This window comes from Leuciscus leuciscus, assembly GCF_965113295.1.
Source record: "Leuciscus leuciscus genome assembly, chromosome: 11".
Taxonomy (NCBI): domain Eukaryota; kingdom Metazoa; phylum Chordata; class Actinopteri; order Cypriniformes; family Leuciscidae; genus Leuciscus; species Leuciscus leuciscus.
The window spans coordinates 19707842-19721448 of NC_138735.1; the positions used below are offsets into that span (position 1 = coordinate 19707842).

General features: G+C 35.3%; 1 protein-coding gene and 1 long non-coding RNA gene across 2 annotated transcripts in view; one reads left to right on the forward strand and one right to left on the reverse strand.

Annotated features, from left to right (window-relative positions):
• map3k22 (mitogen-activated protein kinase kinase kinase 22) overlaps window positions 1-13607 on the reverse strand; it is a 55073-nt gene that overhangs the window by 3466 nt on the left and 38000 nt on the right. The window contains exons 11-16 of the mRNA XM_082183905.1: window positions 10756-10817; window positions 7715-7786; window positions 5670-5834; window positions 4402-4550; window positions 4175-4306; window positions 1328-1457 (exon numbers count right to left, since the gene is read on the reverse strand). Of these exons, the coding sequence (XP_082040031.1) occupies window positions 1328-1457; window positions 4175-4306; window positions 4402-4550; window positions 5670-5834; window positions 7715-7786; window positions 10756-10817 (710 nt within the window). The remainder of the gene's footprint in view (window positions 1-1327; window positions 1458-4174; window positions 4307-4401; window positions 4551-5669; window positions 5835-7714; window positions 7787-10755; window positions 10818-13607) is intronic.
• On the forward strand, window positions 7807-10068 carry LOC309509274. Its single transcript, XR_014209839.1, has 2 exons — window positions 7807-7918; window positions 8133-10068. It is a non-coding gene; the product is annotated as an uncharacterized lncRNA (long non-coding RNA).

A 13607-nucleotide genomic window follows, 5' to 3' on the forward strand; every position in this document is an offset into this window, starting at 1 on the left:
ATTATAAGCTGCTGATGGCTTTTGAAGTTTGAGACGCAGCCTTTCTTCCCACGCTTCTAGTCGGAGTGATTTTCCGTTGTTTTAGCTGTGTTGCCTGTGAGATTTGCGCTTGTTTGAGTAATGACTAATTCCCGCCAGCCGCAAAGTTTCCACACCCTGGAAGTCTCACTGCATTGCGAACGGAAAATTAAGAAAGAATATGAGAGGGAAGACAGAGACTCCTTCCTTTGCGCCCCTCACTTCTTGTGGATATTTCCAGTAGAGGATCTTCGGTTTGTTATGGGAATGACAGAGACTGTATTAGTCACATATACTAAAAGTATGTGGCCTTAAAAGTATTTAGACACACTTAAAAATATCTGAATGTAACTGTATAAGAAAAGAGTTGCAAACAAATGTGGCTGGAGAATTACTTGAACGTTTCTGAAACATTTGTTACAATTAATATGAGCATGAGCAATGTTTCGTAATTTGTTGTCATTTTGAACAATGCATTATCTATTATCATCACTGTACAATAAATAACTTTAAAAACCTGTTAACTACTATAATGTTACTTTACCATATACAGTGAAAAACTATAAATGGTTTAACATTGCATTATATGCAATTTAAGTCAAAGTTATGTTGTTGTTTTTTGCCAGTAAAAACTGTATCATATATTTTTACTGTAAATTATATGACATCATATGAATAAATGTTATACAGTATAAACAGTTTTGTTTCTTCTTATTTTTGCTATAAAACTATATTAGAGTGTTTTGTGCTACATTTGTTCTCATGTGGCTTTATATTTTACCACATGTATTATGGTGGATATCAGTTAAAAGGTAACTTGATATTTTAGGAATACTTAATGAAATATACGGTCATATGTTGTAAAACATTCAGGCACCATATGTTTTTTACAGCGAATTTTATAACCACAGTTATTGTAAATTTAACAGGATCATTTTAATCTAACCTTTTGTGAAATGTTCTGCTTTGGGACTACTCGTGCCTTCCTTAATAAACTGAGAGATTAAAGAGTGTATATGTCTAGTAGAAGAAATGCTGGCACTGTCTGGTAAGTACCTCTGATTTAGAGGATGTGTTTGATATCGATGCTTAAAAGAAATATTTAATAGGCAGGTTGTTAATTCTAGTCAGAGTTTAGCCCTAAAGTCTGAAGGAATGCAAAACCTCGCCAAAACAAAGTTATTCTACTTAATAACAAGAGATGTATTTCAGGTGGTCCGGTGCAAGTGACACTATCCATTAGATTTACATTACAAAGCAACAGCCTACTGGTCTTAGCTGAAGGCGATTTATGATTACTGTGATTTACCTTTGATGTCTCTGTGTACGATCATGTTGCTGTGCAAATAGTGGACTCCCTGTAGGATCTGTCGGGTGTATCTGCGGGTGACTTTTTCAGTCAGCGCTCCGTACGCCTTCAGTTGGTCTTTAATAGAGCCCTAGACACACATGGACACACAGATTTATTATACTGGTCAACAGAGTGCTATTAAACAAGAGCTAGGAATCTCGCTTGAATTCAGATACCATATTCAGCGTATAAAGTGTATGCATGTGTTTTATTCTCTAAAAGTAGAAACTGAACTATAAAGACTTTGTATTTTTATTAGGAAACTTAAAAAACAAGCTGTCAGCATATGCTTTGACAGGAAACATAAAAACAGGATTCAAACCTGTTTACCAAAGGATACAGTGCACTGGAAAATGGTTTGACCCATTCCAGATTTCCTGATTGCAAATGTTTTGCTGTATTATTTTTGTTCATTTTGAATTTAAAAATATATATTAAATAACAAGTACAAAGTATTAAAATGAGCTGTGTAACTCATATTTTGTTGCTGTTACTTTTATAAACTAAACTATTGTGCTTTTTACTCTAGTGGATGATTTAAAAAATGCACATCAAAATAACTATAATATATATAGTGTATACACACACACCATTGATTATTAATTAAATACATTATATTAGGTAACATTTTGTATTAAGGTTCCATTTATTAACATTTGCTAACTGCATTAGTTAACATGAAATAAAAATGGAAAATACTTATAAAGTATTCATTCATTTTAGGTAATGTTAATGTACACATTTACTAATAAATGATTAAAATCATTAATGTGTATCTGTTAATATTATTTAATAAACCTCAGCTAAAATGAACAGTTTTATTAACATTGAATAATTCTAATAACTATTTTCATTATCTAATATTTCACAAAGATTAATAAATACTGTAACAAATGACAAATGTGCAAATGCATATGCATGATGCTTTTAATGCAATAAAAAATAAAGCATTTAATATTTAATTATATATCACTACTAATAAAATAATATTAAAAATAACAAATATTTAAAAGTACTATCCTGTGTAAAATATAATAAAAAAAATGTAATACTATACATGATATTTATACAATAAGAAATAACAGTAAAGAAGAAAATCAGGCAGAGAGGACATACTATATATATATATAGCAATTAATATTTGCTGAAAACCGGTGTGTTTGCAAGGAAGTCACACTGTTTACAAAACTGGAGCTGGAAGCTGTTTGTCAAAACTCTGAAACTCTGGAAAAACAGAACATAGTGCCAAATGTTCCTCACATGTGTCTGTGTTTCTTTGAAACACTGGCGCAACAAAGTTCATATTTCCTCGGCTTTCCTGTTTACACCCCTCGCCGAAGAAACAATGTCTCCTCAAGGACAACTTCATGAAACACCTGTGACGCAAACTACAATGCCTTCCTAGCTATAATACATTTGCACAGCTCCTTCCAAATAGTATTATTTTGTATTATGAAGTACCACAATGTCCTTGTCAATTTATTCAAATGAAGCAATGTGTACCGCACACGCAATCCTACTGTAATACACTACTACAGGCTCTGGTGATCTTCTGATCCCTTATTATGCAATACATTTCTCACCTCATGTAACCCTATTCCACATCCTACTCATTCAAAGTCTTTCTCTCTTTCTCCTGTTCCCTTCACCTCTGTTCTTATCAGGAGACAGCAGTGCTGTGCAGAGGCTGGTGGCTTTGGCTCTGAGCAATGATGCATCTGTCTGCCAGAGACCTTGGGAAACATTCCCCTTTACCAGACAATATGTGACTAAGACACTCAGTCTGTGCATATTAAAATCGAGCTGACAGATGGGACAGACCACGTCTGACGTTCATTAAAACACCCATTTGCAAAGAAAATGAACTCGTAAAGCTGTGCGGTTGTGCTGACAAAGAACACTGTGGATATGTTCCCGAGCCAGTGACATTTTGGAGTGGGTTTGTCATTATTTGGAAAACGCAGATTCATTGTGAGTTTAACAATGTCAGTTTCTTGAAACACAAAAAGGAGGAATTGAGAATGTGCCTGCTAATAGTGTTGTTGGGTTTACGTTGAAGAGGGAGACAGTACGGTTACTGTTAAGTGTTCTCGACCTAGATGGCGTTGCCTATAGACGAGCACCACAATTCTGGTCCAAACTTTATGTGGCGCGTTGACTCGTACATGTCTTCGTGCTCGTCTATAGGCGTCCTAAGACAAATGGTAATGCCATGTTGGTAGATCAGCACCTGTAGAATTTCCTTTTGTTGAAAGCCCAGATAAAAGTAAAAAGCTACTATGTTTAGATCCATGTCCGAGGGAGTTCGAATTCACGAGAATTGAATTCATTAAAATGACTTTTTGTAATTTGTCCATGAATCGGGCTACAATTTTCAACCGTTTTCAATAGAAAGACATTCCTTGACATTATTTCATGGTTGTCTATGGGTGGTAACAGTGGATATTATTAACAGCGCTAAATTTTGTAAATAAAGTGCAATATAAAAAAAGGCCTGTCTAAAGATTCCATTTAGACAGTGCCTGGTTAAACTGTATTGTCGATTGTCAGTAAATAAGATGCATGTTTTTCCGCTGAAATCTTTCATGCAAAAGTGGTTGTTTGGTGTAAAGATGTAACTTCTTTCTTATTCATACCATGGTATGCATGAAGTCTTAAAATAATGAATATAACAAACAATAATAGACACTGAGGGGTGCAACTTATGTGTGCAAGTCATTCTAAAAGTAAACATTTCCCAATTCCTCCAATAAATAACATTATTAACAGAGCAAACACAATGTGCTCTGTGTGGTTTATACACACCCCAGGCATGAATTCCACAAAGATGGCCAGTTTTCTCTGCACCGGATCACGCAAGCATCCATAGTACTGCACTATACGCTCGTGACGCAGGTTCTTCAAGAGCTGAATCTCACACTCCAGTGCATTCACTTCCTGTGGAGTGAGACAAAGAGAAAAGAGTTTTGAGAATTCAGAAAATCTCTTCAATGCATAAATACTGTCACCATCTGAGTCCACTACATACTAACCTTGCTGGTCTCGTGACAGTCAGGGTCAAAGGGCACCTGTTTGGCCGCCAGCTCGCGTCCCGTGTCGACGTCGTAGCAGAGGTAGACCTCGCCGAAAGCGCCCCGACCGAGCAGTTTCCCCTGACGCCAGTTTACCGGAGCCCTTGGGGCTGAGGGTTAGAAGAAACAAACCACGTTAACCTCACCAGCACGCCGCAGACTGTAACTCAAACCAGACGAAATCACACACAGACTTGCTGACGACACCGAGTCAAACCGCAACTGTATTTACAACTGGATGTTATAAAGATTTATACTTTCAGATTTATTTGCAACTGTTCCCCTCTTAGGCAATAAACTAAGATTTAAATGAACAGAGTAAGACAGTGAGCTATTGGAAGTTGCTGCATGTTATTTAAAAAATGTTACACACCTGAATATTAATTCTTTAAATCAAGGCTGCGTCGAGTGTTTTTTAACACATTAATACAACATGTTTTTGTTTAATCTCTTATTATGGCTCTCAACACATTTGCAGCATGACTGATAGCTATAATGAGCCACATACATAATAGAACAATATGTGTCTGCATTTAATATTTATGCAATTGTTCTTTAAACATGGATCTAATCATAGATAGATGAACTTCATGTCTGGATGCAGTTAAACAACCCTCGCCAGACAAGATTTACGCATCTCTCAGAATCATTTCCCACTTATTCTATGACGGACACATTTGAGTCAGCATTTACCATCATCTTAATCAGCTTAGTATTCCTATAATGATATTTGACATGAAGCTATCTGAATAGTTTATGGAGGATCTGGGGAGGAAAAACCCGCAGGCAGACAGCAGAGACGAGCATTCATGTTCACATGTCAAATTCAGGCGCCCGTCCTAGATTAATGGAGCTGATTAAACAACCTGTTTGAGGACTGCACAGGGGGTGGGGGTGGCGATTGTTACTCGTTGTGTAGTTTTTGTTTGGATTTTTTTTAATGTGGGAGGGAAATGTATAAAAAGAAGAAAGTGCAATACGTTTTCCACTGTATTGTTGTCTGCTTTTATTTGTGTGTAAAATAAAACAGTCTTTTTGTGGTAAAATATGATTTCTTTTGTTGCAGTGCTATAGATTCAGCCGCATTAGATGGTACACAGAAAGGGGTGCAGCACTAGATGTAAAACACAAAAATACACTGAAATCTGATATTTCTGGTCTGGAGGCAAGCGTACAAATGTGTTTAATGGGATAAATGTCCTCATGTGTATGTATGCATGCTTTCTTACATTTAGGACTGTTGAGTTGGCAGTTTTTCTCAGTCCAGCTGATGGTGTGCAGATCTCCACTGTACAGCAAAGTGCTATCCCCATTAAAGCTGCGTGTACGGCTGGACGGGACCAGCTGAAACAGCTTCTCTTGAGGCATAAAGCTTCGAGGGAAAGTCCTCCGACCTGTACAGACACATATTTTATAAATGCACACAATACAAAATACAAATACCCCTATAGACCTTTTGACCAATAAACTTCCATGACCTTTTGGAGACTTTGAGTCATTTGAGATACTGAATTTATAAAAGTATTTTCCATCTATATATACACTTAAATGAACATAATTACGCTCATTTTCATGATTTTCCTACACCTGGAAAGCACACTTAAAAAAAATAAAAAAATTATTCTTGATACTTACAGGATTCCCACTGCCGTATCCATATTTAATAGTGTTTGCAATTTTAATTTTCAAATTGCATAAATAACATTCCCCCAAAATGGAATAAATCTTTGCAGAATTCAGATTCATGTTCTGAATAATCTCTTAATGCTTTAATGCAATCATGCAATCAACATGTCATGTCCAAACATGTATCTTTATATTCCCTTCTTCCCTGATTCTCTCTCTCACGCTCTTCTTTTCCTTTGTCTCTCACTTCCTCCATCAACCTTTCCACAATACAGGAAACTCCTCTCAGTACAGTGTTTTGCAATAGTCAGTGTGCCTCATCAGGGGAAACACAAATAAAACACACACACACACACACACACGCGCACACACACACACACACACACACACACACACACACACACACACACACACACACACACACACACACATACCAGGTCTTAAATATGCTCAGTTCTGGGGAAACTCATCATGCTGGCCAAGTTCATGGCCATGTGCACAGCTTTATCTCTTCTAGACCCTGCCTCCAGCACTGCATGTGTTTTTTGGTATTGGCAATCTAACAATTTATGGATCTGGGCTGAAAGCACATAGCACATCCAAATAGGAGAATCACCAAGAACACGATCCTTCTCTGTGCCATTGTGCAATGTCCTCCACGCTAACACGATCCAGAGAGACGGTCCAGGCAATTAGTGAATTGCGACTCGCTTTGGATAAGAAAGCATCCACTAAATGCTAACCAAATAATTAATTTACTAATTAGGCGCTCTGAGAATTGAGAGGCTCCAAATACCAGACTGAAGTTTTTGCTCATCATTTACTCACCCTTATATTGTTCCAAACCTGTATGAGTTTCATTCTTTTGTTGAACACAAAAGAAGATGTTTTGAAGAATGTTGGTAATCAAGCAGTTGACGTCAATGGCTACCGTCTGGTTACCTACATTCTTCAAAATATCTTATAAATATACAGGGTTGGAACAACTTGAGGGTGAGTAAATGATGACAATTTTCATTTCCTGGTGAGCTATCCCTATAAAAACAGTTTTCATGCAGACTTTGTGAAAACATAATGGTGTCATTATAAAAATTTAAAAAAAAAAAAACTTAAGTAAGACCAATGATTTAAAACAAATTTAGCAGGCCAAAACAGAAATTACTGACTTTTGTAGCATTTTATGAAGTTTTTTTTTTTTTTTGGCAGGGTATACCAAATTATAATAAATAATAACAATAACTAACAAACTAAATACATTATTATTAATAAAAATAATATTTATTATTATTATTATATTTAAGGCTTTTAAAAAAAAATAGACAAAACAATAACTAACAGTGAAATAACTGACAGCCGTGCAGATTAGATTAGAAGTCATTAGACTACAACTCTTTTCAGCATCATGAACCTTGGTTATTTATCCATATTGTGAAATTATTTATAAACTATTATTATTCCATTTTATTAAAATAATTATTATTCAAGTTTTAACTGAGAGGTTAAATGTAAATACATTACATTTAACCTCTCAGTTAAAACTTGAATTATTATTTTAATAACACGGAATAATAATAGTTTATTGTGTAAGTTAATGACACACACTCACTGTTTTCCTTTATTATAAATAGAACAGAAGGGCCGAGCTTACCGTCACCGTAGTCTTTACTGCGACTGGACACATGGAACTGCCGTGGAAAGGTCCCGTGTTTCCCATGACGTCCTGCAGGTGGAGCAGTTAGATACAGGACAGTTACATGCATGCATTTTCTCCTCTTTCACAGAAAACAGCTAATTTTGATAAGCAAACTAATTCGAGTATTTGATAATAAGGCGATATGTAGCTATGCGTGAGGTCATTGAATCAAGCAAATCAGATATCAGATATTGAGGAGCTGTTTATCACACTGTTTATCACACACACACACACACACACACACACACACACACACACACATATATGTATATATATATATATATATATATATATTTACACATATATGTATGTGTATATGATATATTTATGTGTGTATGAGTATTTGATAAGGCGATATGTAGCTATGCGTGAGGTCATTGAATCAAGCAAATCAGATATCAGATATTGAGGAGCTGTTTATCACACACACACACACACACACACACACACACACACACACACACACACACACACACATATATATATATATATATATATATACATATATATTTACACATATATGTATGTGTATTAATTAATAAAAAAAACTATATATAAGCAATAATATGTACATTAATGTATACTATTATTAAAAATAATTAAATCCAGACATGATGCTTTTAATGTATTACTGTAGTTTTTTACTGTAGTAAATAGAATCTAGGAGAAAATATGCTTAATTGCCATCTTTCTTTCTTCCTTTCTTTAATTGTCATGAAAATAATGCTAAATTATTTTGGGACACAAAACAAATTGAAGCATTCTGATATGATTGCTCTGACGTGCTCCAGGGTTTCTGTTTTGAATAATTAATTACAAATGATAATAAATTCTCTCTTTTAAATGGTAAAAAAATAGTGACAAAAAAATGCTAACAGGCTTTGTTTACCTTAAGTAAAATATAATATCGTGCTCATTCTGATTCACCCATTTGTTCTCTAATTAAGATACTGAGGAAAGAAAGAAAGAAAGAAAGAAAGAAAGAAAGAAAGAAAGAAAGAAAGAAAGAAAGAAAGAAAGAAAGAAAGAAAGAAAGAAAGAAAGAAAGAAAGAAAGAAAGAAAGAAAGAAAGAAAGAAAGAAAGAAAGAAAGAAGAGCGGGTTGGATCAGGACAGAGTAAGTGTCCGTGTGTAAACACTGTATCTGTATTGTAAAAAGCGGTGACTTGACTTGACTAAACACAAGCAGGGGCCCTGACTAGATCGCTTGAACATGAGCGCTGCGTTCTGCGATTGAAAGCAGCTGTTGAGCGAGCGACCGTGTTTGCAGCCCGTCTCCCAGGGAGACCCAGGGATTTGCTCTGTTTAGAAGAAGAGTGCAGGGAGGAAAAATCTACTCACAAGACCTGAAAAAAAAAGCCCGCTCTCTATGGAGAAATCCTCAGTGAATGCATGTATGAGTGTGTTTGGCTTTCAATGGAAACATGCTGTCTGTATCATAGAGCTCTGGGATATAAATGGTCTGCAGCACGTAAAAGGGAAAGTTTCCATGAAGAGTGTTTTTGTGCATGTGTGTGTGACTGGCCTCCCTCTGTTGGGGAAGATTACTATCTCATTATCAGGCAGGCCTGCTCTATTTGATCACTGCTCAAGAGGAAAAACAACAGAGGGAAACCGGGCATGAGCATGAGAGCTGGAGAGAGCGAGAGTGACAGAGCAAAGGAGAGACAGAGAATACTAACCAGGGAAGGACATGAGAGAAAATCTCCTTGTTTAACCACTCCAGTAACTTTCAATTTCTCAGCACAGCAGAAGAAAAGGAATGAAAGGGGGAAAGAAGTGTGAAAATCTCATTCTCTCCCTGTCGATACAGGTCTATAACTCTGTTCCTAAAATCTAGTGAGCTGCCTACATATGCAGACTTTTCATGCATCACGTTGAAAATCTTTTTTATCTAGACAAAAATACTTCTAGTATAAATATTCAAACATCCTTAAACCAAGGTAAATTTACTTGAAAACAAAATTGAGTAATATACTGTATTAAGACAGGCATATATATAATGCATACATAATATTTTTTACATGAATTCAACAAAAATTTATGAGAACATAAACCGGAAAATTCATCATTCAGCTTTGCCATTACAGGAATGAATTGCATTTTAAAATAATACATTTCACAATATAATATTTTTTTTTAACTGTATTTTAGACCATGTTAATGCAGCATTGATGAGTTTAAGAGACCTATATAATAAAATAAAATAAATCTTAATTATTCAATTTAATTGACATAATGTATTTTAAAAGAATATTTAATTATTTATATATTTAGAATATCTCGAATTAAGTTTAAGTTCTCATCAAATTTTGTTGGATTTATGCTCAAAAAAAAAAAAAAAAAAGAATAATGATGGTAAATAATAATGATGGTAATAATAATAATGACAATAAAAACTTAGCATACATTCTCTGAAAATAACCTTAATATTTAATGCAATTTTGATTCCAAAAAGTGCAATCCTTCACAATGAAGGCTCCCAGAATGCACTTGGATGAGCAAAATAAATAAATAAATCGCCAAAGATGATAATTGCAATTAATATTAATTGTTATAAATATAATTGATTTTATACAGAATAAATCTAACTAAAATAGAATAAATGTTAGGATTATAATTCATTTAATACAGAAATTTAGAACTGAAATCAATATCGAGTCAAATCTGCCATGTACTTCGAAAACGAGTTTCTGTCTATGTAGAACGTCAAATCAGTCATTTATTAGGCTCCATTTCTGTAAGGACGCTCCCTTAGAAGGCAGCTGCCTATCTATCTGCCTATAATCACATCAAAGTAGCTCACTAAGTTTGGGAACATGCTATTTTACAGTATTTAACGCCCCATTAGCAACACAGAGTGACCAAAGTCAACAGCTCAAAGGAAGCATCTTTGCTCCTCTCATAGAGAGCCAGCTCTATAATGGAGCAAAGACCATTAAAACAAGCCCACAGCTCTGACAGAAATCCACATTCACTTGCTCGTGTCAACCTCACCTTTGTATTCATAGTTGAGGTTCAGGTAATTGTTGTCCCGGTTGCTCTGGGAGAATGGCGGGCTGTGGAAAGACAAGGAGAGGAGGAGAGATGATGGGTTATTTTTGCTTGTTGCTCCCCTGTGTGCAGCGGTGACGTTTGGCCGCACCGTCTGCCTGGCCTACATTCCTGCAACCGCAGGATCCCCAATGTGCCAATGTGACCGCCTGCCACCTGTCGTTACGTACGCTAGATTCTCTCTACCTGATACCTGACCCGAGACACTAACGTCCGACCATTCAACGGGGTTTCGTAGACGTTTGAATAGCGCAGTGAAAGCGTTAAGTGTCAGTCAAATCTACACAATGCAGTGACCCAAAAAAGCATTTTGGCCACCATCTATGTGGCATCTGCAAGCAAATGATGCTAAACTTTTTCACTTTATTAGCCGTTTTGCTTTTATGTGGTGGTCACACTATTTGAAGTATGTGAAAATATTTCAGACCCCAGAACAGATAAAAACAACAGGATATGATGTCATGCTAGATGGTTGTGATTTTCAGGGTCATTTAATAATAATTTGTAAAAAAAAATTGCACTTTTATTCAGCAAAAGTGAAGTTCAACAAAATATTTCTATTTCAAATTAAGGCTGTTTTTTTTAACTTTCCATTCATTCACAAAAATATTAAGCAGTATTTTCATTGATGATAATATTAATAATAAGAAATGTTTCTTAAAAACCAAATCTGCATATTAGGATAATTTCTGAAGGATAATGTAACAATGAAAACGGGATTAATGGCTGCTGAAAATGAAATGAATAAATTGCATTTTAAAATAATATTAAAATAAATTGTAAAATTATAAATTGTAAAAATATTTCACAATATTACACGGTATTCATTTTTGTAATTTTTTATAATGCCATTTAGTTTAATATTTTGCTATTTAGTTAAATTGCATTTGCATAGCATAAAAGCATAAACATTTCCCATAAGTATATTTTTGTGTTCTCAAGTTCTTGGTAATGTTTTTCATATAGAAAACAGATGGATAAATGGCATTAATCATATTTTCCAGGCAAACAAATGACTACATTCAATCACTTGCTCAGCTGTGGGTAGTTAGACAGCAACATTCAGTTTTTTTCAGTTTTAAATCAATGTAAGCTGTAGCTGGCATTGATTCACAAAACAAAGGCTCTAGCATGTTACATGTTGTTGAAAGATTTCATCTTGAAAATGACGGTGCTCTTGTGTTGCCTAATCTTTTTTGAGAAGGCGTTTCTCTCGGATATACGTCACTATAGGGAAGAAAAGACTATCGCAATGTCCATTTCGTGTCTGCTTTAAGATGCGAACAGCCCCGTTTTTCTACTCACCCTACAGGAGTCAAGAAAAAACAACTCCCTTTGAGCTCTTACAGGGAACAGCAATATAAAAACATCATGAGTTAATGTTCATAGAGACATAAAGTGATTGTTACTGCCCTAACCCTGTTATCCCTGTCCGACCGTGACGTCAGTAGTGAGCGGGGGGATCAGCAAGACCCCGGATAACGGGCATACACACACCCGCAGTGAGGGGAAACATTTCCATGCACTTGTTTCCTGCCATTGTTCTGAAGGCTAAAAGCCAGATAAGGCTCGTGCAGGTAGCATGGTTTTCATTTCTCTTTCCCTCTCTCTCTTTCTCACTTTCCTGTCTTTCATTCTTACTGTGTTTTTTTTTCACACTGCATTATTGACTGGCTCTTTTTATAACAATAGTGCACAGGCAACAGAAAGCAGAATAGATTGGCCAGATCAACCCACTCTCTCTCTATCTTTCTTTCTCTCTTTCATTCTCATTCGTTCTCTCTCTCTGAGCAGAGCAGAGGCGGTGAGAGATAGCACTGGAATCCAGGCGTCCAGATAAGCGAGTTGTCGCCATGGTGACATCAAGGGCTTCCTGGTTGGCCTTTGTGGTGACCCGATTTCATTTCCTCTCTGGACAGTTGGTCTATTTATTAGATATCTTGTCTACCCGTAATTAGAATAATATACTCTTTAAGGTGAAGTGTGTAATTATCTCATTGTATGTGCAGAGACAACAATAAGCAAGGCATTTTTAGTTTGATTTCAACTAACTACAAGTAGTGGCAATACTAAATTACATATTTCAGTAACGTGAAAGTGGCTGTGACCGACTAGTTTTTAGTGGCTAAAATACTGAAGAAAAAAATAAAAATAAAACTGGAAAAACAGATACTAAAATAAAATACTAAAATAAAATAAAAAAGTCCAATAATTAATTACAATTTTTAGTTTAATATTAGAAACAAAATATGTTATATTATACAACATTTTATTACCCGCTTTCATTAAATGGTACTGAAAATGTTTTTTTTGATCAGATAACACTAGTATTTAAAAATTAAACTGCTATTGGTAACACTTAATTTCAATAGTTCGACCGAGGCTAGAATCTCATGCTTTTTTTATAGCTAGCTTGCTAATGCTAGCCGCTCCGGAATTGCCTACTCTACCTTTACTGAGAGTTAGTTGACATGTAGTTGCAAAGTTCGCAGAATGTCTAAAGAAGACTATCATAAAGTGTAACCCCACTACTTAAATGATATCAGTTTACACTAAATTTTGCAGTCTAAAAAATTAAAAAAATGAAGAAATAAAAATAAAATCTAAATTCAAAATTCAAAAAATATATAATAAACCTGTCACCACTATAGCCATACACACAGACAGACGTCACTGTTTTCAGCATCTTGTGTCATGTGCAATGTTTAGTTCCACTGTGCACCATCTAACTGTCTTAACTTGCCACTGCATACCGCAAGTGTTACTGGCTCTTGTATGATAAATTGTTTATGATA